At 55.3% G+C, this 27,298-nt stretch overlaps 1 protein-coding gene across 3 annotated transcripts in view; it reads left to right on the top strand.

The window, feature by feature from the left end:
* apmap (adipocyte plasma membrane associated protein) overlaps window positions 1-27,298 on the top strand; it is a 42,647-nt gene that overhangs the window by 1,753 nt on the left and 13,596 nt on the right. For all 3 annotated transcript variants that reach the window (XR_003932707.1, XR_003932708.1, XM_030107180.1), the window contains exons 2-3: window positions 1,405-1,524; window positions 22,441-22,556. Coding sequence is in view for 1 of the 3 variants with exons in the window: in XM_030107180.1 (XP_029963040.1) it covers window positions 1,405-1,524; window positions 22,441-22,556 (236 nt within the window). In the remaining 2 variants the exon portion in view is untranslated. The remainder of the gene's footprint in view (window positions 1-1,404; window positions 1,525-22,440; window positions 22,557-27,298) is intronic.

The raw sequence follows: 27,298 nt of genomic DNA, 5'->3' as shown, positions 1-27,298 counted from the left end.
GGCTGACGGAGGCTGAAGTGTACCATCACAAACCGTTCACATGCTGAGAGCGCCGACCTGAAAGGTCACTGCGTCTCAAACGCCTCGTCGTGTTCACGCAAAGCTGCACCATCATGTGACCGACCCCGTGCTCCCATAGAACCCCGGCAGTGTTATCGTACACTGCTCATCATGCACGTTAACCAGGGTGCGAACTACAAAACGCTGTTTCCCCCTGTATTTCCTTTATTTTATTATTGTTATTTTGTATGATCATAATCATGCATCATATGCAGAATCAGGCTAATTTTAATGGATGATCTGAGCGTCACTGTTTCACTTCAATGAAGCTGCAGTACCTGTCCTCACCACTGGAGGGCATTTCAGTGGAACTTGGTGGAAAGGGGGGTCCTGGCCTAGCTTAGAATCCATTGAGTTTGGGTGGTGATCCGGATCACAGTCTGGATCCAGGAGCTTTTTGCTGCTGCTGGTGACTGATCGGAGACACACTCCAGTTCCAACTGTAACTTCAACCGTGTGTTGCTCTGCACAGGAAGTGTGGTAACAAACAGGAAATCCCCTCACGTTACTGCAGGTTCTCCTCTGAGCTGGTTCTGCAGGTTCTCCTGTGACCTGGTTCTGCAGGTTCTCCTCTGAGCTGGTTCTACAGGTTCTCCTGTGACCTGGTTCTGCAGGTTCTCCTCTGACCTGGTTCTACAGGTTCTCCTGTGACCTGGTTCTGCAGGTTCTCCTCTGACCTGGTTCTACAGGTTCTCCTGTGACCTGGTTCTGCAGGTTCTCCTCTGACCTGGTTCTACAGGTTCTCCTCTGACCTGGTTCTGTAACAGAACCCAGCAGCGTGTCGGTGACGGCGCTGGACCTGATTGGCTGTCTCCCTGCCGCTCTCCGGGCCGCTCGGCGTCTCTGTAGCTCACGTGTCCGCCGCCGCCGCCGCCGCCGCCAGGCTGGGGTGAGGAGCGTCTGCCCTTTGACCTTTGTCTCGTGGCAGGACGGGTGACGACGCGGCTCCGTCTGAAACTACTGAACAAACGTCCCGGGACGAGCGGCGCCGGCCTCGTAGCGGCGCACACCAGCGTCTCGGCGCCCCTAAGAGCCCACAATGCATTGTGGTTTTTTCCACTCCATACGTCGACCCTTCGAGCCCTGTGCTGAGTGTGTACAGTGTCTTGTGAAATGCATTCTGGGTAATTTCACCTCTGAAGTCTGCACAAGTCCGGTCGGGTGCAGGGGGAAGTGCAGAGTGTTTATTCAGGTGAAGGAGGCTGTGTGTGTGTGTGTGTGTGTGTGTGTGTGTGTGTGTGTGTGTGTGTGTGTGTGTGTGTGTGATTTCTAACTGAAACTCTCATGCGTTCCTTTCCTCTGTTGCTCCCTGACATGCTTTGACCTTTGACCCTGCCCCTGCAGGAGCTCCTACAGTGGGAAGGTCTTCCAGGTGACCCTGATGTCTGTCGGCAGCTTCCTGCTTCTTCCTCTGCTCGTCATCATCCTCATCCTGGAGTCGCCCATCCAGCCCGAAGCCTTCAGGTGAACACACACACACACACACACACACACACACACACACACACACACACACACACACACACACACACACCAGGGCCTGGAGGGGAGGACGAGCGGCAGGTTGCTCTTCCTGTCACCTGATCCCCGGCAGCTCCTGCAGCTCCGGCCTTGGAGTCCAGGAAGGAGGGGATCCAGTAGATCCTGAACCGACTCAGCTGAGAACGGTCCAGCAGTCAGGAGTCACTTCCCCCTTCACCCCTTCACCCCTTCACCCCTTCACCTCTACAGGCTCTTCCTTGCTTTTCTTTTTGTTTAATTGCAGCCTGAAGTTGGTTTCTGACTGGAGCCTGTTTGCTGTTCTGAAGTTTTTAAATCTCCATTGCCAGCCTGTGTCCTGACCTCCTGACCTCCTGACCCCCTGACCCCCTGACCTCCTGACCTCCTGACCTCCTGACCCCCTGACCCCCTGACCCCCTGACCTCCTGACCTCCTGACCTCCTGACCTCCTGACCCCCTGACCCCCTGACCTCCTGACTTCCTGACCTCCTGACCTCCTGACCTCCTGACCTCCTGACTTCCTGACCTCCTGACCTCCTGACCTGTAGGCCAGCCTGTGTCCTGACCTCCTGACCTCCTCAGTGTTTCCCCTACCATTATATTAGCGCCCCCCCCCCCCAGAAGGTCAAGTTTTAAAATTAAATATGTTACTTTTTTACACACAACTTCAGTTTTCCTGCATAAAGGCCGCTCCTCATGCTGTCCTGACGAGACGCGCCGCTGCAGGCTAGTGTGTGTGTGTGTGTGTGATGACTGTGTGTGGGGGGGGGGCAGTGTGACTGTTTACAAGACGGGGGGGGGGGGGGGGGGGGGGGGGGGGGAAGCAGACACAGTGGAGTGCTGCAGCGAGTGCTGTACGGGGAAACGCACTGAACGCGGAAGCGCCGCTCACAGAGTTTCTCGCCTCCCATATTAACCCATCTGCACAATGCGCCGTGGCGCCGCCGGGGGGCACCGCCGGGGGGCACCGCCGGGGGGCGCCGCCGGGGGGGCGCCGGGTGGAGCTAGCCGAACCTGTCCTGCCCCCGAGTAGGACAGCCTCACTGCTCCAGCTGAGCGTCAAACAAGCCCCCCACAGGCGCTCTCAGCGGTGGAACACGGTCCATCCCTCTGTATTTGCCATATTGAACTCGGCCGAATTATCAGAAGAATCAGGAGGAAAATGCTGGTATGAGGCACAAACTGAAACCAGGAGCGCAAATATGACGAAAATGAAAGTGAAACTTAAATCGCGAGTTTTGTCGGTGCAGCGTTTCAGCCAGCTGGGCGTTTTTCAGGCTGAAAACACACAAAATAAAGTACATTTCCCTTCAACACACAATCTGGATTAATGAAGGCCAGTAGGAGGCGCCGTGCGGCCTGACTGGATTCAGGCTGTTCTGGAGACAGGATGGAGTTTGAGGAAGTGAGCGCTCATAAGAAACTTCCATTTTTCATCTGCTCTGCTATTGGTGTGTGTGTGTGTGTGTGTGTGTGTGTGTGTGTGTGTGTGTGTGTGTTGGGGGGCAGTCTTGGTAAAGACTTGGTATTTTAAGCCATTATAAATCATATTTGATCAATTGTAAAATTATTTATGTAACACACACATTTTGAATGGAATCAGCAGACTTCAAATGAGCCATTTTAACCACGATTAACCGCGATTAACTCCAGGATTGGGGTGCGATTAATCGCGATTAAGAAATGTAATTGTTGGCCAGCTGTAATTAGAAATGAAAAAAGAAGAACATATTAGACTCAAATCCCTTATTTGGAGTTTTTGTACGACGACGACAACGACCGACCCCCCCTGTTCACAAAACAGCAGTTGTAGAGGAAAGAGATGAGACACGTCCAGCCAATGGACATGAGACCGTCCAGCCAGTGGACATGTCCAGCCAGTGGACATGAGACCGTCCAGCCAGCGTCCTGCAGACTGCAGCAGGTTCAGCTTCTCTCCTCTTCACCGTCCTGTTTGTTTCCCAAACCAGCAGCCTGACGCTGAGGACAGACAGAGAGACGCTGAGGACAGACAGAGAGACGCTGAGGACAGACAGAGAGACGCTGAGGACAGACAGAGCGACGCTGAGGACAGACAGAGAGACACTGAGGACAGACAGAGAGACGCTGAGGACAGACAGAGAGACACTGAGGACAGACAGAGAGACGCTGAGGACAGACAGAGAGACACTGAGGACAGACAGAGAGACACTGAGGACAGACAGAGAGGCGCTGAGGACAGACAGAGAGACGCTGAGGACAGACAGAGAGACGCTGAGGACAGACAGAGAGACGCTGAGGACAGACAGAGAGACGCTGAGGACAGACAGAGAGACACTGAGGACAGACAGAGAGGCGCTGAGGACAGACAGAGAGACGCTGAGGACAGACAGAGAGACGCTGAGGACAGACAGAGAGACGCTGAGGACAGACAGAGAGGCGCTGAGGACAGACAGAGAGACGCTGAGGACAGACAGAGAGGCGCTGAGGACAGACAGAGAGACGCTGAGGACAGACAGAGAGACACTGAGGACAGACAGAGAGACGCTGAGGACAGACAGACAGGCGCTGAGGACAGACAGAGAGGCGCTGAGGACAGACAGAGAGACGCTGAGGACAGACAGAGAGACGCTGAGGACAGACAGAGAGACGCTGAGGACAGACAGAGAGACGCTGAGGACAGACAGAGAGACGCTGAGGACAGACAGAGAGGCGCTGAGGACAGACAGAGAGACGCTGAGGACAGACAGAGAGACGCTGAGGACAGACAGAGAGACACTGAGGACAGACAGAGAGACACTGAGGACAGACAGAGAGGCGCTGAGGACAGACAGAGAGACGCTGAGGACAGACAGAGAGACGCTGAGGACAGACAGAGAGACACTGAGGACAGACAGAGAGACGCTGAGGACAGACAGAGAGACGCTGAGGACAGACAGAGAGGCGCTGAGGACAGACAGAGAGACGCTGAGGACAGACAGAGAGACGCTGAGGACAGACAGAGAGACGCTGAGGACAGACAGAGAGGCGCTGAGGACAGACAGAGAGACGCTGAGGACAGACAGAGAGACGCTGAGGACAGACAGAGAGACGCTGAGGACAGACAGAGAGGCGCTGAGGACAGACAGAGAGACACTGAGGACAGACAGAGAGACACTGAGGACAGACAGAGAGGCGCTGAGGACAGACAGAGAGACGCTGAGGACAGACAGAGAGACGCTGAGGACAGACAGAGAGACACTGAGGACAGACAGAGAGACACTGAGGACAGACAGAGAGACGCTGAGGACAGACAGAGAGACGCTGAGGACAGACAGAGAGACACTGAGGACAGACAGAGAGACACTGAGGACAGACAGAGAGACACTGAGGACAGACAGAGAGACACTGAGGACAGACAGAGACGCTGAGGACAGACAGAGAGACACTGAGGACAGACAGAGAGGCGCTGAGGACAGACAGAGAGACGCTGAGGACAGACAGAGAGACACTGAGGACAGACAGAGAGACACTGAGGACAGACAGAGACGCTGAGGACAGACAGAGAGACGCTGAGGACAGACAGAGAGACGCTGAGGACAGACAGAGAGACACTGAGGACAGACAGAGAGACACTGAGGACAGACAGAGAGGCACTGAGGACAGACAGAGAGACACTGAGGACAGACAGAGACGCTGAGGACAGACAGAGAGACACTGAGGACAGACAGAGAGGCGCTGAGGACAGACAGAGAGACACTGAGGACAGACAGAGAGACACTGAGGACAGACAGAGAGACGCTGAGGACAGACAGAGAGACGCTGAGGACAGACAGAGAGACGCTGAGGACAGACAGAGAGACACTGAGGACAGACAGAGAGGCGCTGAGGACAGACAGAGAGACACTGAGGACAGACAGAGAGACACTGAGGACAGACAGAGAGGCGCTGAGGACAGACAGAGAGACGCTGAGGACAGACAGAGAGACGCTGAGGACAGACAGAGAGGCGCTGAGGACAGACAGAGAGGCGCTGAGGACAGACAGAGCGACGCTGAGGACAGACAGAGAGACGCTGAGGACAGACAGAGAGACGCTGAGGACAGACAGAGAGGCGCTGAGGACAGACAGAGAGGCGCTGAGGACAGACAGAGCGACGCTGAGGACAGACAGAGAGACGCTGAGGACAGACAGAGAGCGCTGAGGACAGACAGAGAGGCTGAGGACAGACAGAGAGGCGCTGAGGACAGACAGAGCGACACTGAGGACAGACAGAGAGGCACTGAGGACAGACAGAGAGGCGCTGAGGACAGACAGAGAGACGCTGAGGACAGACAGAGAGACGCTGAGGACAGACAGAGACGCTGAGGACAGACAGAGAGACGCTGAGGACAGACAGAGACGCTGAGGACAGACAGAGAGGCGCTGAGGACAGACAGAGCGACACTGAGGACAGACAGAGAGGCACTGAGGACAGACAGAGAGGCGCTGAGGACAGACAGAGAGACGCTGAGGACAGACAGAGAGACGCTGAGGACAGACAGAGACGCTGAGGACAGACAGAGAGACGCTGAGGACAGACAGAGAGACACTGAGGACAGACAGAGAGACACTGAGGACAGACAGAGACGCTGAGGACAGACAGAGAGACACTGAGGACAGACAGAGAGACACTGAGGACAGACAGAGAGACACTGAGGACAGACAGAGAGACACTGAGGACAGACAGAGAGACACTGAGGACAGACAGAGAGGCGCTGAGGACAGACAGAGAGGCGCTGAGGACAGACAGAGCGACGCTGAGGACAGACAGAGAGACGCTGAGGACAGACAGAGAGGCGCTGAGGACAGACAGAGAGGCGCTGAGGACAGACAGAGCGACACTGAGGACAGACAGAGAGGCGCTGAGGACAGACAGAGAGACGCTGAGGACAGACAGAGAGACGCTGAGGACAGACAGAGACGCTGAGGACAGACAGAGAGACGCTGAGGACAGACAGAGACGCTGAGGACAGACAGAGAGGCGCTGAGGACAGACAGAGCGACGCTGAGGACAGACAGAGAGGCGCTGAGGACAGACAGAGAGACGCTGAGGACAGACAGAGAGACGCTGAGGACAGACAGAGAGACGCTGAGGACAGACAGAGACGCTGAGGACAGACAGAGAGACGCTGAGGACAGACAGAGAGACACTGAGGACAGACAGAGAGACACTGAGGACAGACAGAGACGCTGAGGACAGACAGAGAGACACTGAGGACAGACAGAGAGACACTGAGGACAGACAGAGAGACACTGAGGACAGACAGAGACGCTGAGGACAGACAGAGAGACACTGAGGACAGACAGAGAGGCGCTGAGGACAGACAGAGAGACACTGAGGACAGACAGAGAGACACTGAGGACAGACAGAGAGACACTGAGGACAGACAGAGACGCTGAGGACAGACAGAGAGACGCTGAGGACAGACAGAGAGACGCTGAGGACAGACAGAGAGACGCTGAGGACAGACAGAGAGACGCTGAGGACAGACAGAGAGGCACTGAGGACAGACAGAGAGACACTGAGGACAGACAGAGAGACACTGAGGACAGACAGAGACGCTGAGGACAGACAGAGAGACACTGAGGACAGACAGAGAGGCGCTGAGGACAGACAGAGAGACGCTGAGGACAGACAGAGAGACACTGAGGACAGACAGAGAGACACTGAGGACAGACAGAGACGCTGAGGACAGACAGAGAGACGCTGAGGACAGACAGAGAGACGCTGAGGACAGACAGAGAGACGCTGAGGACAGACAGAGAGACGCTGAGGACAGACAGACAGGCGCTGAGGACAGACAGAGAGACACTGAGGACAGACAGAGAGACACTGAGGACAGACAGAGAGGCGCTGAGGACAGACAGAGAGACGCTGAGGACAGACAGAGAGACGCTGAGGACAGACAGAGAGACGCTGAGGACAGACAGAGAGGCGCTGAGGACAGACAGAGCGACGCTGAGGACAGACAGAGAGACGCTGAGGACAGACAGAGAGACGCTGAGGACAGACAGAGAGACACTGAGGACAGACAGAGAGGCGCTGAGGACAGACAGAGAGGCGCTGAGGACAGACAGAGCGACGCTGAGGACAGACAGAGAGACGCTGAGGACAGACAGAGAGGCGCTGAGGACAGACAGAGAGGCGCTGAGGACAGACAGAGCGACACTGAGGACAGACAGAGAGGCGCTGAGGACAGACAGAGAGGCGCTGAGGACAGACAGAGAGACGCTGAGGACAGACAGAGAGACGCTGAGGACAGACAGAGACGCTGAGGACAGACAGAGAGGCGCTGAGGACAGACAGAGCGACACTGAGGACAGACAGAGAGACGCTGAGGACAGACAGAGACGCTGAGGACAGACAGAGAGACGCTGAGGACAGACAGAGACGCTGAGGACAGACAGAGGCGCTGAGGACAGACAGAGAGACGCTGAGGACAGACAGAGAGACGCTGAGGACAGACAGAGAGACGCTGAGGACAGACAGAGCGACGCTGAGGACAGACAGAGCGACGCTGAGGACAGACAGAGCGACGCTGAGGACAGACAGAGGCGCTGAGGACAGACAGAGAGACGCTGAGGACAGACAGAGAGACGCTGAGGACAGACAGAGCGACACTGAGGACAGACAGAGCGACGCTGAGGACAGACAGAGCGACGCTGAGGACAGACAGAGAGACGCTGAGGACAGACAGAGCGACGCTGAGGACAGACAGAGGCGCTGAGGACAGACAGAGAGACGCTGAGGACAGACAGAGAGACGCTGAGGACAGACAGAGAGACGCTGAGGACAGACAGAGAGACGCTGAGGACAGACAGAGAGGCGCTGAGGACAGACAGAGAGGCGCTGAGGACAGACAGAGCGACGCTGAGGACAGACAGAGAGACGCTGAGGACAGACAGAGAGGCGCTGAGGACAGACAGAGAGACGCTGAGGACAGACAGAGCGACACTGAGGACAGACAGAGAGGCACTGAGGACAGACAGAGAGGCGCTGAGGACAGACAGAGAGACGCTGAGGACAGACAGAGAGACGCTGAGGACAGACAGAGACGCTGAGGACAGACAGAGAGACGCTGAGGACAGACAGACACGCTGAGGACAGACAGAGAGACGCTGAGGACAGACAGAGACGCTGAGGACAGACAGAGGCGCTGAGGACAGACAGAGAGACGCTGAGGACAGACAGAGAGGCGCTGAGGACAGACAGAGAGGCGCTGAGGACAGACAGAGAGACGCTGAGGACAGACAGAGAGACACTGAGGACAGACAGAGAGACACTGAGGACAGACAGAGAGACGCTGAGGACAGACAGAGAGACGCTGAGGACAGACAGAGAGGCGCTGAGGACAGACAGAGACGCTGAGGACAGACAGAGAGACACTGAGGACAGACAGAGAGGCGCTGAGGACAGACAGAGAGACACTGAGGACAGACAGAGAGACACTGAGGACAGACAGAGAGGCGCTGAGGACAGACAGAGAGACGCTGAGGACAGACAGAGAGACGCTGAGGACAGACAGAGAGGCGCTGAGGACAGACAGAGAGGCGCTGAGGACAGACAGAGCGACGCTGAGGACAGACAGAGAGACGCTGAGGACAGACAGAGAGACGCTGAGGACAGACAGAGAGACACTGAGGACAGACAGAGAGACGCTGAGGACAGACAGAGAGGCGCTGAGGACAGACAGAGAGGCGCTGAGGACAGACAGAGCGACACTGAGGACAGACAGAGAGGCGCTGAGGACAGACAGAGAGACGCTGAGGACAGACAGAGAGACGCTGAGGACAGACAGAGAGACACTGAGGACAGACAGAGAGGCGCTGAGGACAGACAGAGAGACGCTGAGGACAGACAGAGAGACGCTGAGGACAGACAGAGAGACGCTGAGGACAGACAGAGAGGTGCTGAGGACAGACAGAGAGACACTGAGGACAGACAGAGAGACACTGAGGACAGACAGAGAGACACTGAGGACAGACAGAGAGGCGCTGAGGACAGACAGAGTGACGCTGAGGACAGACAGAGAGACGCTGAGGACAGACAGAGAGACACTGAGGACAGACAGAGAGACACTGAGGACAGACAGAGAGACACTGAGGACAGACAGAGAGACACTGAGGACAGACAGAGACGCTGAGGACAGACAGAGAGACACTGAGGACAGACAGAGAGGCGCTGAGGACAGACAGAGAGACACTGAGGACAGACAGAGAGACACTGAGGACAGACAGAGAGACACTGAGGACAGACAGAGACGCTGAGGACAGACAGAGAGACGCTGAGGACAGACAGAGAGACGCTGAGGACAGACAGAGAGACACTGAGGACAGACAGAGAGACACTGAGGACAGACAGAGAGGCACTGAGGACAGACAGAGAGACACTGAGGACAGACAGAGAGGCGCTGAGGACAGACAGAGAGACGCTGAGGACAGACAGAGAGGCGCTGAGGACAGACAGAGAGGCGCTGAGGACAGACAGAGAGACGCTGAGGACAGACAGAGAGACGCTGAGGACAGACAGAGAGACGCTGAGGACAGACAGAGAGGCACTGAGGACAGACAGAGAGACACTGAGGACAGACAGAGACGCTGAGGACAGACAGAGCGACACTGAGGACAGACAGAGAGGCGCTGAGGACAGACAGAGAGACACTGAGGACAGACAGAGAGACACTGAGGACAGACAGAGAGACGCTGAGGACAGACAGAGAGACGCTGAGGACAGACAGAGAGACGCTGAGGACAGACAGAGAGACGCTGAGGACAGACAGAGACGCTGAGGACAGACAGAGAGACACTGAGGACAGACAGAGAGGCGCTGAGGACAGACAGAGAGACACTGAGGACAGACAGAGAGACACTGAGGACAGACAGAGAGGCGCTGAGGACAGACAGAGAGACGCTGAGGACAGGACAGAGAGACGCTGAGGACAGACAGAGAGGCGCTGAGGACAGACAGAGAGGCGCTGAGGACAGACAGAGCGACGCTGAGGACAGACAGAGAGACGCTGAGGACAGACAGAGAGACGCTGAGGACAGACAGAGAGACACTGAGGACAGACAGAGAGGCGCTGAGGACAGACAGAGAGGCGCTGAGGACAGACAGAGCGACGCTGAGGACAGACAGAGAGACGCTGAGGACAGACAGAGAGGCGCTGAGGACAGACAGAGAGGCTGAGGACAGACAGAGAGGCGCTGAGGACAGACAGAGCGACACTGAGGACAGACAGAGAGGCACTGAGGACAGACAGAGAGGCGCTGAGGACAGACAGAGAGACGCTGAGGACAGACAGAGAGACGCTGAGGACAGACAGAGACGCTGAGGACAGACAGAGAGACGCTGAGGACAGACAGAGACGCTGAGGACAGACAGAGAGGCGCTGAGGACAGACAGAGCGACACTGAGGACAGACAGAGAGGCACTGAGGACAGACAGAGAGGCGCTGAGGACAGACAGAGAGACGCTGAGGACAGACAGAGAGACGCTGAGGACAGACAGAGACGCTGAGGACAGACAGAGAGACGCTGAGGACAGACAGAGAGACACTGAGGACAGACAGAGAGACACTGAGGACAGACAGAGACGCTGAGGACAGACAGAGAGACACTGAGGACAGACAGAGAGACACTGAGGACAGACAGAGAGACACTGAGGACAGACAGAGAGACACTGAGGACAGACAGAGACGCTGAGGACAGACAGAGAGACACTGAGGACAGACAGAGAGGCGCTGAGGACAGACAGAGAGACACTGAGGACAGACAGAGAGACACTGAGGACAGACAGAGAGACACTGAGGACAGACAGAGACGCTGAGGACAGACAGAGAGACGCTGAGGACAGACAGAGAGACGCTGAGGACAGACAGAGAGACGCTGAGGACAGACAGAGAGACGCTGAGGACAGACAGAGAGGCGCTGAGGACAGACAGAGAGACACTGAGGACAGACAGAGAGACACTGAGGACAGACAGAGACGCTGAGGACAGACAGAGAGACACTGAGGACAGACAGAGAGGCGCTGAGGACAGACAGAGAGACGCTGAGGACAGACAGAGAGACACTGAGGACAGACAGAGAGACACTGAGGACAGACAGAGACGCTGAGGACAGACAGAGAGACGCTGAGGACAGACAGAGAGACGCTGAGGACAGACAGAGAGACGCTGAGGACAGACAGAGAGACGCTGAGGACAGACAGACAGGCGCTGAGGACAGACAGAGAGACACTGAGGACAGACAGAGAGACACTGAGGACAGACAGAGAGGCGCTGAGGACAGACAGAGAGACGCTGAGGACAGACAGAGAGACCGCTGAGGACAGACAGAGAGACGCTGAGGACAGACAGAGAGACGCTGAGGGACAGACAGAGAGGCGCTGAGGACAGACAGAGCGACGCTGAGGACAGACAGAGAGACGCTGAGGACAGACAGAGAGACGCTGAGGACAGACAGAGAGACACTGAGGACAGACAGAGAGGCGCTGAGGACAGACAGAGAGGCGCTGAGGACAGACAGAGAGACGCTGAGGACAGACAGAGAGACGCTGAGGACAGACAGAGAGGCGCTGAGGACAGACAGAGAGGCGCTGAGGACAGACAGAGCGACACTGAGGACAGACAGAGAGGCGCTGAGACAGACAGAGAGGCGCTGAGGACAGACAGAGAGACGCTGAGGACAGACAGAGAGACGCTGAGGACAGACAGAGACGCTGAGGACAGACAGAGAGGCGCTGAGGACAGACAGAGCGACACTGAGGACAGACAGAGAGACGCTGAGGACAGACAGAGACGCTGAGGACAGACAGAGAGACGCTGAGGACAGACAGAGACGCTGAGGACAGACAGAGGCGCTGAGGACAGACAGAGAGACGCTGAGGACAGACAGAGAGACGCTGAGGACAGACAGAGCGACGCTGAGGACAGACAGAGCGACGCTGAGGACAGACAGAGCGACGCTGAGGACAGACAGAGGCGCTGAGGACAGACAGAGAGACGCTGAGGACAGACAGAGAGACGCTGAGGACAGACAGAGCGACACTGAGGACAGACAGAGCGACGCTGAGGACAGACAGAGCGACGCTGAGGACAGACAGAGAGACGCTGAGGACAGACAGAGCGACGCTGAGGACAGACAGAGGCGCTGAGGACAGACAGAGAGACGCTGAGGACAGACAGCGAGACGCTGAGGACAGACAGAGAGACGCTGAGGACAGACCGAGAGGCGCTGAGGACAGACAGAGAGGCGCTGAGGACAGACAGAGCGACGCTGAGGACAGACAGAGAGACGCTGAGGACAGACAGAGAGGCGCTGAGGACAGACAGAGAGGCGCTGAGGACAGACAGAGCGACACTGAGGACAGACAGAGAGGCACTGAGGACAGACAGAGAGGCGCTGAGGACAGACAGAGAGACGCTGAGGACAGACAGAGAGACGCGGAGGACAGACAGAGACGCTGAGGACAGACAGAGAGACGCTGAGGACAGACAGACACGCTGAGGACAGACAGAGAGACGCTGAGGACAGACAGAGACGCTGAGGACAGACAGAGGCGCTGAGGACAGACAGAGAGACGCTGAGGACAGACAGAGAGGCGCTGAGGACAGACAGAGAGGCGCTGAGGACAGACAGAGAGGCGCTGAGGACAGACAGAGAGACGCTGAGGACAGACAGAGAGACACTGAGGACAGACAGAGAGACACTGAGGACAGACAGAGAGACGCTGAGGACAGACAGAGAGACGCTGAGGACAGACAGAGAGGCGCTGAGGACAGACAGAGACGCTGAGGACAGACAGAGAGACACTGAGGACAGACAGAGAGGCGCTGAGGACAGACAGAGAGACACTGAGGACAGACAGAGAGACACTGAGGACAGACAGAGAGGCGCTGAGGACAGACAGAGAGACGCTGAGGACAGACAGAGAGACGCTGAGGACAGACAGAGAGGCGCTGAGGACAGACAGAGAGGCGCTGAGGGCAGACAGAGCGACGCTGAGGACAGACAGAGAGACGCTGAGGACAGACAGAGAGACGCTGAGGACAGACAGAGAGACACTGAGGACAGACAGAGAGACGCTGAGGACAGACAGAGAGGCGCTGAGGACAGACAGAGAGGCGCTGAGGACAGACAGAGCGACACTGAGGACAGACAGAGAGGCGCTGAGGACAGACAGAGAGACGCTGAGGACAGACAGAGAGACGCTGAGGACAGACAGAGAGACGCTGAGGACAGACAGAGACGCTGAGGACAGACAGAGAGGCGCTGAGGACAGACAGAGCGACACTGAGGACAGACAGAGAGGCACTGAGGACAGACAGAGAGGCGCTGAGGACAGACAGAGAGACGCTGAGGACAGACAGAGAGACGCTGAGGACAGACAGAGACGCTGAGGACAGACAGAGAGACGCTGAGGACAGACAGAGACGCTGAGGACAGACAGAGAGACGCCTGAGGACAGACAGAGACGCTGAGGACAGACAGAGGCGCTGAGGACAGACAGAGAGACGCTGAGGACAGACAGAGAGACGCTGAGGACAGACAGAGCGACGCTGAGGACAGACAGAGCGACGCTGAGGACAGACAGAGCGACGCTGAGGACAGACAGAGGCGCTGAGGACAGACAGAGAGACGCTGAGGACAGACAGAGAGACGCTGAGGACAGACAGAGCGACACTGAGGACAGACAGAGCGACGCTGAGGACAGACAGAGCGACGCTGAGGACAGACAGAGAGACGCTGAGGACAGACAGAGCGACGCTGAGGACAGACAGAGGCGCTGAGGACAGACAGAGAGACGCTGAGGACAGACAGAGAGGCGCTGAGGACAGACAGAGAGGCGCTGAGGACAGACAGAGCGACACTGAGGACAGACAGAGAGGCGCTGAGGACAGACAGAGAGACGCTGAGGACAGACAGAGAGACGCTGAGGACAGACAGAGAGGCGCTGAGGACAGACAGAGAGGCGCTGAGGACAGACAGAGCGACGCTGAGGACAGACAGAGAGACGCTGAGGACAGACAGAGAGGCGCTGAGGACAGACAGAGAGGCGCTGAGGACAGACAGAGCGACACTGAGGACAGACAGAGAGGCGCTGAGGACAGACAGAGAGACGCTGAGGACAGACAGAGAGACGCTGAGGACAGACAGAGAGACGCTGAGGACAGACAGAGACGCTGAGGACAGACAGAGAGACGCTGAGGACAGACAGAGAGACGCTGAGGACAGACAGAGAGACGCTGAGGACAGACAGAGAGGCGCTGAGGACAGACAGAGCGACGCTGAGGACAGACAGAGAGACGCTGAGGACAGACAGAGAGGCGCTGAGGACAGACAGAGAGGCGCTGAGGACAGACAGAGCGACACTGAGGACAGACAGAGAGGCACTGAGGACAGACAGAGAGGCGCTGAGGACAGACAGAGAGACGCTGAGGACAGACAGAGAGACGCTGAGGACAGACAGAGACGCTGAGGACAGACAGAGAGACGCTGAGGACAGACAGACACGCTGAGGACAGACAGAGAGACGCTGAGGACAGACAGAGACGCTGAGGACAGACAGAGGCGCTGAGGACAGACAGAGAGACGCTGAGGACAGACAGAGAGACGCTGAGGACAGACAGAGCGACGCTGAGGACAGACAGAGCGACGCTGAGGACAGACAGAGCGACGCTGAGGACAGACAGAGAGGCGCTGAGGACAGACAGAGAGGCGCTGAGGACAGACAGAGAGACGCTGAGGACAGACAGAGAGGCGCTGAGGACAGACAGAGCGACACTGAGGACAGACAGAGAGGCACTGAGGACAGACAGAGAGACGCTGAGGACAGACAGAGAGACGCTGAGGACAGACAGAGACGCTGAGGACAGACAGAGAGACACTGAGGACAGACAGAGAGACACTGAGGACAGACAGAGAGGCGCTGAGGACAGACAGAGAGACGCTGAGGACAGACAGAGAGACGCTGAGGACAGACAGAGAGGCGCTGAGGACAGACAGAGAGGCGCTGAGGACAGACAGAGAGACGCTGAGGACAGACAGAGAGACGCTGAGGACAGACAGAGAGACGCTGAGGACAGACAGAGAGACGCTGAGGACAGACAGAGAGACGCTGAGGACAGACAGAGAGACACTGAGGACAGACAGAGAGGCGCTGAGGACAGACAGAGAGACGCTGAGGACAGACAGAGAGGCGCTGAGGACAGACAGAGAGGCGCTGAGGACAGACAGAGAGACGCTGAGGACAGACAGAGAGACGCTGAGGACAGACAGAGAGACGCTGAGGACAGACAGAGAGACACTGAGGACAGACAGAGAGGCACTGAGGACAGACAGAGAGACACTGAGGACAGACAGAGAGACACTGAGGACAGACAGAGACGCTGAGGACAGACAGAGAGACACTGAGGACAGACAGAGAGGCGCTGAGGACAGACAGAGAGACACTGAGGACAGACAGAGAGACACTGAGGACAGACAGAGACGCTGAGGACAGACAGAGAGACGCTGAGGACAGACAGAGAGACGCTGAGGACAGACAGAGACGCTGAGGACAGACAGAGAGACACTGAGGACAGACAGAGAGGCGCTGAGGACAGACAGAGAGACACTGAGGACAGACAGAGAGACGCTGAGGACAGACAGAGAGGCGCTGAGGACAGACAGAGAGACGCTGAGGACAGACAGAGAGACGCTGAGGACAGACAGAGAGGCGCTGAGGACAGACAGAGAGGCGCTGAGGACAGACAGAGCGACGCTGAGGACAGACAGAGAGACGCTGAGGACAGACAGAGAGGCGCTGAGGACAGACAGAGAGACACTGAGGACAGACAGAGAGGCGCTGAGGACAGACAGAGAGGCGCTGAGGACAGACAGAGAGACGCTGAGGACAGACAGAGAGACGCTGAGGACAGACAGAGACGCTGAGGACAGACAGAGAGGCGCTGAGGACAGACAGAGCGACACTGAGGACAGACAGAGAGGCGCTGAGGACAGACAGAGAGGCGCTGAGGACAGACAGAGAGACGCTGAGGACAGACAGAGAGACGCTGAGGACAGACAGAGACGCTGAGGACAGACAGAGAGACGCTGAGGACAGACAGAGACGCTGAGGACAGACAGAGAGACGCTGAGGACAGACAGAGACGCTGAGGACAGACAGAGGCGCTGAGGACAGACAGAGAGACGCTGAGGACAGACAGAGAGACGCTGAGGACAGACAGAGCGACGCTGAGGACAGACAGAGCGACGCTGAGGACAGACAGAGCGACGCTGAGGACAGACAGAGGCGCTGAGGACAGACAGAGAGACGCTGAGGACAGACAGAGAGACGCTGAGGACAGACAGAGCGACACTGAGGACAGACAGAGCGACGCTGAGGACAGACAGAGCGACGCTGAGGACAGACAGAGAGACGCTGAGGACAGACAGAGCGACGCTGAGGACAGACAGAGGCGCTGAGGACAGACAGAGAGACGCTGAGGACAGACAGAGAGGCGCTGAGGACAGACAGAGAGGCGCTGAGGACAGACAGAGCGACACTGAGGACAGACAGAGAGGCGCTGAGGACAGACAGAGAGACGCTGAGGACAGACAGAGAGACGCTGAGGACAGACAGAGAGACGCTGAGGACAGACAGAGACGCTGAGGACAGACAGAGAGACGCTGAGGACAGACAGAGAGACGCTGAGGACAGACAGAGAGGCGCTGAGGACAGACAGAGAGGCGCTGAGGACAGACAGAGCGACGCTGAGGCCAGACAGAGAGACGCTGAGGACAGACAGAGAGACGCTGAGGACAGACAGAGAGGCGCTGAGGACAGACAGAGCGACACTGAGGACAGACAGAGAGGCACTGAGGACAGACAGAGAGGCGCTGAGGACAGACAGAGAGACGCTGAGGACAGACAGAGAGACGCTGAGGACAGACAGAGACGCTGAGGACAGACAGAGAGACGCTGAGGACAGACAGACACGCTGAGGACAGACAGAGAGACGCTGAGGACAGACAGAGACGCTGAGGACAGACAGAGGCGCTGAGGACAGACAGAGAGACGCTGAGGACAGACAGAGAGACGCTGAGGACAGACAGAGCGACGCTGAGGACAGACAGAGCGACGCTGAGGACAGACAGAGCGACGCTGAGGACAGACAGAGAGGCGCTGAGGACAGACAGAGAGGCGCTGAGGACAGACAGAGAGGCGCTGAGGACAGACAGAGCGACGCTGAGGACAGACAGAGAGACGCTGAGGACAGACAGAGAGGCGCTGAGGACAGACAGAGCGACACTGAGGACAGACAGAGAGGCACTGAGGACAGACAGAGAGGCGCTGAGGACAGACAGAGAGACGCTGAGGACAGACAGAGAGACGCTGAGGACAGACAGAGACGCTGAGGACAGACAGAGAGACGCTGAGGACAGACAGAGACGCTGAGGACAGACAGAGCGACGCTGAGGACAGACAGAGAGACGCTGAGGACAGACAGAGCGGCGCTGAGGACGGACAGAGAGACGCTGAGGACAGACAGAGCGACGCTGAGGACAGACAGAGCGACGCTGAGGACAGACAGAGAGACGCTGAGGACAGACAGAGAGACGCTGAGGACAGACAGAGAGACGCTGAGGACAGACAGAGCGACGCTGAGGACAGACAGAGAGACGCTGAGGACAGACAGAGCAGCGCTGAGGACAAACAGAGACGCTGAGGACAGACAGAGCGACGCTGAGGACAGACAGAGCGACGCTGAGGACAGACAGAGAGGCGCTGAGGACAGACAGAGAGACGCTGAGGACAGACAGAGAGACGCTGAGGACAGACAGAGACGCTGAGGACAGACAGAGAGGCTCTGAGGACAGACAGAGCGACGCTGAGGACAGACAGAGCGACGCTGAGGACAGACAGAGAGACGCTGAGGACAGACAGAGACGCTGAGGACAGACAGAGACGCTGAGGACAGACAGAGCGACGCTGAGGACAGACAGAGGCGCTGAGGACAGACAGAGAGACGCTGAGGACAGACAGAGCGACGCTGAGGACAGACAGAGCGACGCTGAGGACAGACAGAGAGAGGCTGAGGACAGACAGAGAGACGCTGAGGACAGACAGAGCGACGCTGAGGACAGACAGAGAGACGCTGAGGACAGACAGAGCGACGCTGAGGACAGACAGAGACGCTGAGGCCAGACAGAGCGACGCTGAGGACAGACAGAGAGACGCTGAGGACAGACAGAGCGACGCTGAGGACAGACAGAGACGCTGAGGACAGACAGAGCGGCGCTGAGGACAGACAGAGACGCTGAGGACAGACAGAGAGGCGCTGAGGACAGACAGAGCGGCGCTGAGGACAGACAGAGAGACGCTGAGGACAGACAGAGAGGCGCTGAGGACAGACAGAGCGACGCTGAGGACAGACAGAGAGACGCTGAGGACAGACAGAGCGACGCTGAGGACAGACAGAGCGACGCTGAGGACAGACAGAGCGACGCTGAGGACAGACAGAGAGGCGCTGAGGACAGACAGAGCGGCGCTGAGGACAGACAGAGAGACGCTGAGGACAGACAGAGCGGCGCTGAGGACAGACAGAGCGACGCTGAGGACAGACAGAGCGAAGCTGAGGACAGACAGAGAGACGCTGAGGACAGACAGAGAGACGCTGAGGACAGACAGAGAGACGCTGAGGACAGACAGAGCAGAGCTGAGGACAGACAGAGACGCTGAGGACAGACAGAGAGGCGCTGAGGACAGACAGAGACGCTGAGGACAGACAGAGAGACGCTGAGGACAGACAGAGATGCTGAGGACAGACAGAGACGCTGAGGACAGACAGAGAGACGCTGAGGACAGACAGAGAGACGCTGAGGACAGACAGAGAGACGCTGAGGACAGACAGAGCAGCGCTGAGGACAAACAGAGACGCTGAGGACAGACAGAGCGGCGCTGAGGACAGACAGAGCGGCGCTGAGGACAGACAGAGCGGCGCTGAGGACAGACAGAGCGGCGCTGAGGACAGACAGAGCGACGCTGAGGACAGACAGAGAGACGCTGAGGACAGACAGAGCGACGCTGAGGACAGACAGAGCGACGCTGAGGACAGACAGAGACGCTGAGGACAGACAGAGAGGCGCTGAGGACAGACAGAGAGACGCTGAGGACAGAGAGAGCGACGCTGAGGACAGACAGAGCGACGCTGAGGACAGACAGAGAGGCGCTGAGGACAGACAGAGCGACGCTGAGAACAGACAGTGCGACGCTGAGGACAGAAAGAGACGTCCTCAGGTCAGATCAGGGTTCCAAAGAGAGTCATGAAGAGACAGACCAAAAACCCAGACCTGGACACACAGCAGGACATGAGAGAGACGCTGAGGACAGACAGAGAGACGCTGAGGACAGACAGAGCAGAGCTGAGGACAGACAGAGCAGCGCTGAGGACAAACAGAGACGCTGAGGACAGACAGAGCGACGCTGAGGACAGACAGAGCGACGCTGAGGACAGACAGAGCAGAGCTGAGGACAGACAGAGCAGCGCTGAGGACAAACAGAGACGCTGAGGACAGACAGAGCGACGCTGAGGACAGACAGAGCAGAGCTGAGGACAGACAGAGCAGCGCTGAGGACAAACAGAGACGCTGAGGACAGACAGAGCGGCGCTGAGGACAGACAGAGCGGCGCTGAGGACAGACAGAGCGACGCTGAGGACAGACAGAGAGGCGTTGAGGACAGACAGAGCGGCGCTGAGGACAGACAGAGCGGCGCTGAGGACAGACAGAGCGACGCTGAGGACAGACAGAGCGACGCTGAGGACAGACAGAGCGACGCTGAGGACAGACAGAGACGCTGAGGACAGACAGAGAGGCGCTGAGGACAGACAGAGAGACGCTGAGGACAGACAGAGAGACGCTGAGGACAGAGAGAGCGACGCTGAGGACAGACAGAGCGACGCTGAGGACAGACAGAGAGGCGCTGAGGACAGACAGAGCGACGCTGAGGACAGACAGAGCGACGCTGAGGACAGAAAGAGACGTCCTCAGGTCAGATCAGGGTTCCAAAGAGAGTCATGAAGAGACAGACCAAAAACCCAGACCTGGACACACAGCAGGACATGAGAGAGACGCTGAGGACAGACAGAGAGACGCTGAGGACAGACAGAGCAGAGCTGAGGACAAACAGAGACGCTGAGGACAGACAGAGCGACGCTGAGGACAGACAGAGCGACGCTGAGGACAGACAGAGAGGCGCTGAGGACAGACAGAGAGGCGCTGAGGACAGACAGAGACGCTGAGGACAGACAGAGAGACGCTGAGGACAGACAGAGACGCTGAGGACAGACAGAGAGACGCTGAGGACAGACAGAGAGACGCTGAGGACAGACAGAGAGACGCTGAGGACAGACAGAGCAGCGCTGAGGACAAACAGAGACGCTGAGGACAGACAGAGAGACGCTGAGGACAGACAGAGCGACGCTGAGGACAGACAGAGCGACGCTGAGGACAGACAGACAGACAGAGAGGCGCTGAGGACAGACAGAGAGGCGCTGAGGACAGACAGAGCGACGCTGAGGACAGACAGAGAGGCGCCGAGGACAGACAGAGCGACGCTGAGGACAGACAGAGCGACGCTGAGGACAGACAGAGCGACGCTGGGGACAGACAGAGAGGCGCTGAGGACAGACAGAGAGACGCTGAGGACAGACAGAGCGACGCTGAGGACAGACAGAGCGACGCTGAGGACAGACAGACAGACAGAGAGGCGCTGAGGACAGACAGAGAGGCGCTGAGGACAGACAGAGCGACGCTGAGGACAGACAGAGCGACGCTGAGGACAGACAGAGCGACGCTGAGGACAGAAAGAGACGTCCTCAGGTCAGATCAGGGTTCCAAAGAGAGTCATGAAGAGACAGACCAAAAACCCAGACCTGGACACACAGCAGGACATGAGACAGCAGCTCCAGGACAGGAAAGCACCACTGTCCACCACAGGGAGGGTGGAAGACGGTTGTGTGTCCTGGTTCCGTCCCGCCATGGCAGCATGTCCAACAGTTTGACTTTTTAAAGTTGACCTCTTCATGTCTCGTCCCAGCCCTGGTTGACGTGTCCTCTGTCTCTCTGTCCCCCCCTGCTGGCGCTGCTGTCTGTCCCCCCGCTGTCTGTCCCCCCCTGCTGTCTGTCCCCCCTGCTGTCTGTCCCCCCCCCGCTGTCCCCCCTGCTGTCTGTCCCCCCGCTGTCTGTCCCCACTGCTGTCTGTCCTCCCCTGCTGTCTGTCCCCCCCCGCTTTCTGTCCCCCCTGCTGTCTGTCCCCCCCCGCTGTCCCCCCCGCTGTCTGTCCCCCCCCCGCTGTCTGTCCCCCCTGCTGTCTGTCCCCCCCCCGCTGTCCGTCCCCCCTGCTGTCTGTCCCCCCCTGCTGTCTGTCCCCCCTGCTGTCCGTCCCCCCCCGCTGTCCGTCCCCCCCGCTGTCTGTCCCCCCCTGCTGTCTGTCCCCCCCCCGCTGTCCGTCCCCCCTGCTGTCCGTCCCCCCCGCTGTCTGTCCCCCCCCTGCTGTCTGTCCCCCCTGCTGTCTGTCCCCCCTGCTGTCTGTCCCCCCCCGCTGTCCCCCCTGCTGTCTGTCCCCCCCTGCTGTCTGTCCCCCCGCTGTCTGTCCCCACTGCTGTCTGTCCTCCCCTGCTGTCTGTCCCCCCCGCTGTCTGTCCCCCCCCGCTATCTGTCCCCCCTGCTGTCTGTTCCCCCTGCTGTCTGTCCCCCCCCGCTATCTGTCCCCCCTGCTGTCCGTCCCCCCTGCTGTCTGTCCCCCCCGCTGTCTGTCCCCCCCCTGCTGTCTGTCCCCCCTGCTGTCTGTCCCCCCTGCTGTCTGTCCCCCATGCTGTCCCCCCCCCCCCCGCAGCCTGAAGGAGCCCCCCCAGATGAAGGGCTGCTGGGAGCCCAACCTGAAGCTGCGGCAGGCCCAGAGACTCTTCCAGGACCAGATCAGCGGACCCGAGTCCATCGCCAACATCGGAGGTCAGTGGACGCCGGGGTCTGTCTCTCTGTCCCTCCGTCTCCGTCCCCGTCCGTCTCTCAGCACCTCCTTGGCGCATCTCGTCTCCAGTGGTGATCCAAGGACACAGGGGACGAAGTTCAGAGTCTGGTGGTCGTCCCCCAGAGACAGCTGGACGTCCATGTCCCCCCCCGTGGAGAGACGCTGTGCTGTCTCCAGTGGAGGGCGGGGCATGGGGCGGGGCTACAGACAGTCATGTGGTCCACTTTGACCCGGGGACAAACAGCAGCTGGTTCTGGTTCTGGTTCTGGTTCTGGTTCTGGTTCTCCCCAGGGACCTGTTCCTATGCTGCTGCCCAGAGACACAGAGCGGTCCTCAGACTGTCTTCTGGGCCAATCAGAACGGAGCGTCTGTTATGGGGGCGGAGCCAATTTCAGTTTATTTTTCACTTGATTGATTGGTTTGATAGGGACAGAGCGTGTGAACATGTAACTGTAGTGAGCATGTAACTGTAGTGAGCATGTAACTGTAGTGAACATGTAACTGTAGTGAGCATGTAACTGTAGTGAGCATGTAACTGTAGTGAACATGTAACTGTAGTGAGCATGTAACTGTAGTGAGCATGTAACTGTAGTGAACATGTAACTGTAGTGAACATGTAACTGTAGCCCTGAGACAGCTGAGCGTAGCGGGAACGGAGGAAACCACAGGCGGTGACAGAACAGACCAACAAGAACACCGCGCAGGAACAATTCACAGCCGCACACCCGGACCGGAGACGACCTGAGCAAAGATTGCCTAACCAGTAAATTCATCATAGTTACATTAAATAAAATTATAGTTACAAATTACAGTTACTACAATCTTTAAAAATCATTACACGGTATATTCACTAAAATGACTTCTCAATCAATCAATCAATCAATTTATTTTTGTATAGCCCAGTATCACAACAGCAGCTGCCTCAGAGGGCTTCAAGATGTTACATTTGTCGGTAAAAGTAAAAACAGTGAATTAGCATAATGGTAATATGTCAATATTTACAGTAACGAGACAGAACGAAGCAACCACCGCCTTAGACCCTCACATCCGGCAAGAACAAACTCCAGAAACCCAGTGGGAGAAGAAGAAATCTTGGGGAGAACCACAGTATGGAGGGATCCCTCTCCCAGGGACGGACAGCTTTGGCAACAGCTAGCATGAGACAATAAGAAGTAAAGCCTAGGACTATGTTGAGGACAGTCCGTTGGACGGTCCAGCACAAGAACCACGGATCCCAGAAGTAGAACTGAAGCCAGTCCGCGGGCAGGACCAACAGGAGTGTCCTCCCGGTCCGGACGGAGCTTGTTCGTAGGCCCTCGTAATAGTGGAGTCAGCAACTGAACCTGGAGAAGACTCCCCCTCGAAGGGGGGGACAGCAGGGGAAAAGCAATGAAGGGACTAAAGGGAAGAACATTCAGACATTAGAGGACAGGGCTCAGTGCTCCGTACTTCCCACAGCATTCTAGCTCCTAGGGCAGCTTTGTGGATACTTTACTGTTTAAACTAGTATTTAGTTAGTATAGTTTAGTTTAGTTTAATTTGGTTTGGTTTAGTTTAATTTAATTTAGTTTAGTTTAGTTTGGTTTACTGTAGTTTGGTTTGGTTTACTTTAGTTTGGTTTAGTTTAGTTTAGTTTAGTTTGGTTTACTGTAGTTTGGTTTGGTTTACTTTAGTTTGGTTTGGTTTAGTTTAGTTTGGTTTAGTTTAGTTTAGTTTAGTTTAGTTTAGTTTAGTTTAGTTTAGTTTAGTTTAATTTAGTTTAGTTTGGTTTACTGTAGTTTGGTTTGGTTTGTTTTAGTTTAGTTTAGTTTAGTTTAGTTTGGTTTACTTTAGTTTGGTTTGGTTTGTTTTAGTTTAGTTTAGTTTAGTTTAGTTTGGTTTAGTTTAGAGTCCCTAGCTGACCTGATCATAGGCTGCATCGAAGAGAAACATCTTGAGCCTAACCTTAAATGTGGAGACTGTGTCTGCCTCTTTGACACCACTTGGAAGCTGGTTCCATAAAAACGGTGCCTGATAGCTAAAGGCTCTTCCACCTAGTGTCCATTTAGAGACTCTAGGAGTCACCAGTAACCCTGCATTTTGAGAGCGAAGTGCTCTGATTGGTTGATAAGGCGTTAAAGCATCTTGGAGATAGGTCGGAGCCATCCCATTTAGGATTTTGTAAGTGAGGGGAAGGATTTTAAATCTAACTCTAAACTCGACTGGAAGCCAGTGAAGAGATTTTAGAACGGGAGTAATGTGTTCACGTCTTCTAGTTCCAGTTAATAATCTGGCGGCTGCATTTTGAACCAACTGAAAGTTTTTTAATACACTTTTTGGGCAGGCTGCAAGAAGGGAGTTGCAGTAGTCCAATCTCGCAGAAACAAATGCATGGATGAGTTTTTCTGCATCGCTTCTAGGTAAAATGTTTCTTATTTTAGCTATGTTGCACAAGTGGAAATATGCTGTTTTACAAGCCAGGTTGATGTGTGCTTTAAAGGAGATATCCTGATCAAATAAGACCCCGAGGTTCCTGACAGTAGAGGAGGAGGATACACTGACGTTATCTAAGGTGATAATCTGTTCAGATAGACACTCTCTCAGTTTATGGGGGCCTAGTATAATGACCTCTGTTTTGCCAGGATTCAGACGGAGATAGTTCGTAGTCATCCAGGTTTTAATTTCTCTGATACAGTCACTGAGTCTGTCTATTTGATTAGTTTGATCAGGTTTCATAGATAAATACAGTTGTGTGTCATCTGCATAGCAATGAAAATTGATATCGTGACTTCTAATTATGTTCCCTAAAGGACGCATATATAACAGAAATAAAATTGGCCCGAGCACGGACCCTTGAGGAACCCCATAACTGACCTGGGAGCACGGTGAGGACTGTTGGTTAACGTGAACAAATTGGTACCTATTAGATAAATAGGATTTGAACCAGCAGAGGGCTTTTCCTCTGATGCCGACCTCACATTCTAACCTCTGCAGGAGAATATTGTGGTCGATTGTATCAAAAGCTGCACTGAGGTCTAAGAGAACCAGGACTGAGACTAGACCTGCGTCAGCCGCCAATAGCAAGTCATTAGTGACTTTAACTAACGCAGTCTCAGTGCTGTGATAAGCTCTATATCCTGACTGAAATTTCTCAAATAAACTATTGTCCTGTAGGTGGCGGCAAAGCTGTTTAACCACAACTTTTTCCAGGACTTTTGAAATAAAAGGCAGATTTGATATCGGTCTGTAGTTAGCTAGAATATCAGGATCAAGATTAGGTTTTTTCAGCAGTGGTTTGATTACTGCGAATTTAAATGACTGTGGCACATAGCCATTTTCGAGAGAGGTATTTATTATAGTTATGATCGTATTTAAGATAACTGGAAGGATATCTTTGAAAAGCTTAGTTGGAATTGGATCTAGGAGACAGGTCGAGGTTTTAGAAGACATTACAATTGAAGTAATCTCAGCCCCATTTACTGGTGAGAAACTATCTAGTATTTCAGGTATTTCAGGTGGAGGCAGTGGCTGGATTCCCTGAGCTTGATCTGAGGAAAGCGCTTCACTGATTTTACCTCTAATGGTTATGATTTTATCATTAAAGAATTTAAGAAAGTCATGGCAGTTTAAAGATTCTGGGATTACTGGTTCCACTACAGTATGACTGTTTGTCAGTCTGGCTACAGTGTTGAACAGAAACCGAGGGTTATTTTTGTTTATTTCTATTAAACGAGAGTAATATAATGTCTTGGCTTTAAAGAGAATTTGTTTATAGCTTAGCAAGCTACATTTCCAGGCCTTCAGAGATTGTTCTGATTTAGATTTACGCCACAGTCTTTCTAATTGCCGAGTTTTTTGTTTGAGAACACGGGTTTCAGAAGTAAACCATGGAGCAACGCGCCTGGGTCGATTGGTTTTCAGCTGCAACGGAGCCACTACGTCAAGGGCAGATTTTAGTGAGTGCATAGCACTGTCAACAAACTGATCACTATTATCACCACTGGTCAATAAGCTCATTTCTGTGAGTTCACAAGATAATGCAGCAAATGCAGGCTGGATCAATTCTTTGTACCGAGCCACAGATTTTTCAGATAATGTCCGTATCAGCTGAATTTTATCTTTTTGAGCACAGTAGTCTTCAATCAAAACCTGAAAAGTAATTAAAAAATGGTCTGAGAGAATAGGGTTCTGAGGGAGAACATTTAGGTCCCTGACCTCTATCCCATATGTTAAGACCAGATCCAGGGTGTGCTTGTGACTATGAGTGGATTCATCAACATTTTGAGTGAAACCGATACTATCTAATACTGCAATAAACGCATTACTCAAACTATCACCAGAATCATCCACATGGATGTTAAAGTCACCTATTATAAGGATCTTGTTATGAGTCAATACTATATTGCTTAAAAACTCTGAGAACTCAGTTAAAAAGTCAGAGTAAGGACCAGGAGGTCGATACACAATAATTAATAGCACAGCTTTTTGATTCTTCCAATTTGGACAAGTAAGCGTTAGTATTAAGCTTTCAAAAGAGTTGAATTTAACATTAGTTTTGGGTTTAAGAAGAAGACTGGAGTGGGAAATCACTGCCACACCTCCACCTCCACCTGTTGATCTAGCTGTTTGGAAATTAACATAGGTTGGAGGGGTACATTCATTGAGCCTCACATAATCATCTTGCTGGAGCCAAGTTTCTGTTAGAGCAAGGAGATCAATGTTATTGTCACCGATAAGGTCATTA

Source organism: Salarias fasciatus, chromosome 13 (assembly GCF_902148845.1).
Source record: "Salarias fasciatus chromosome 13, fSalaFa1.1, whole genome shotgun sequence".
NCBI lineage: Eukaryota > Metazoa > Chordata > Actinopteri > Blenniiformes > Blenniidae > Salarias > Salarias fasciatus.
Note: the sequence above shows the minus strand (reverse complement) of the source record. Positions and strands in the feature narration are given on the sequence as shown.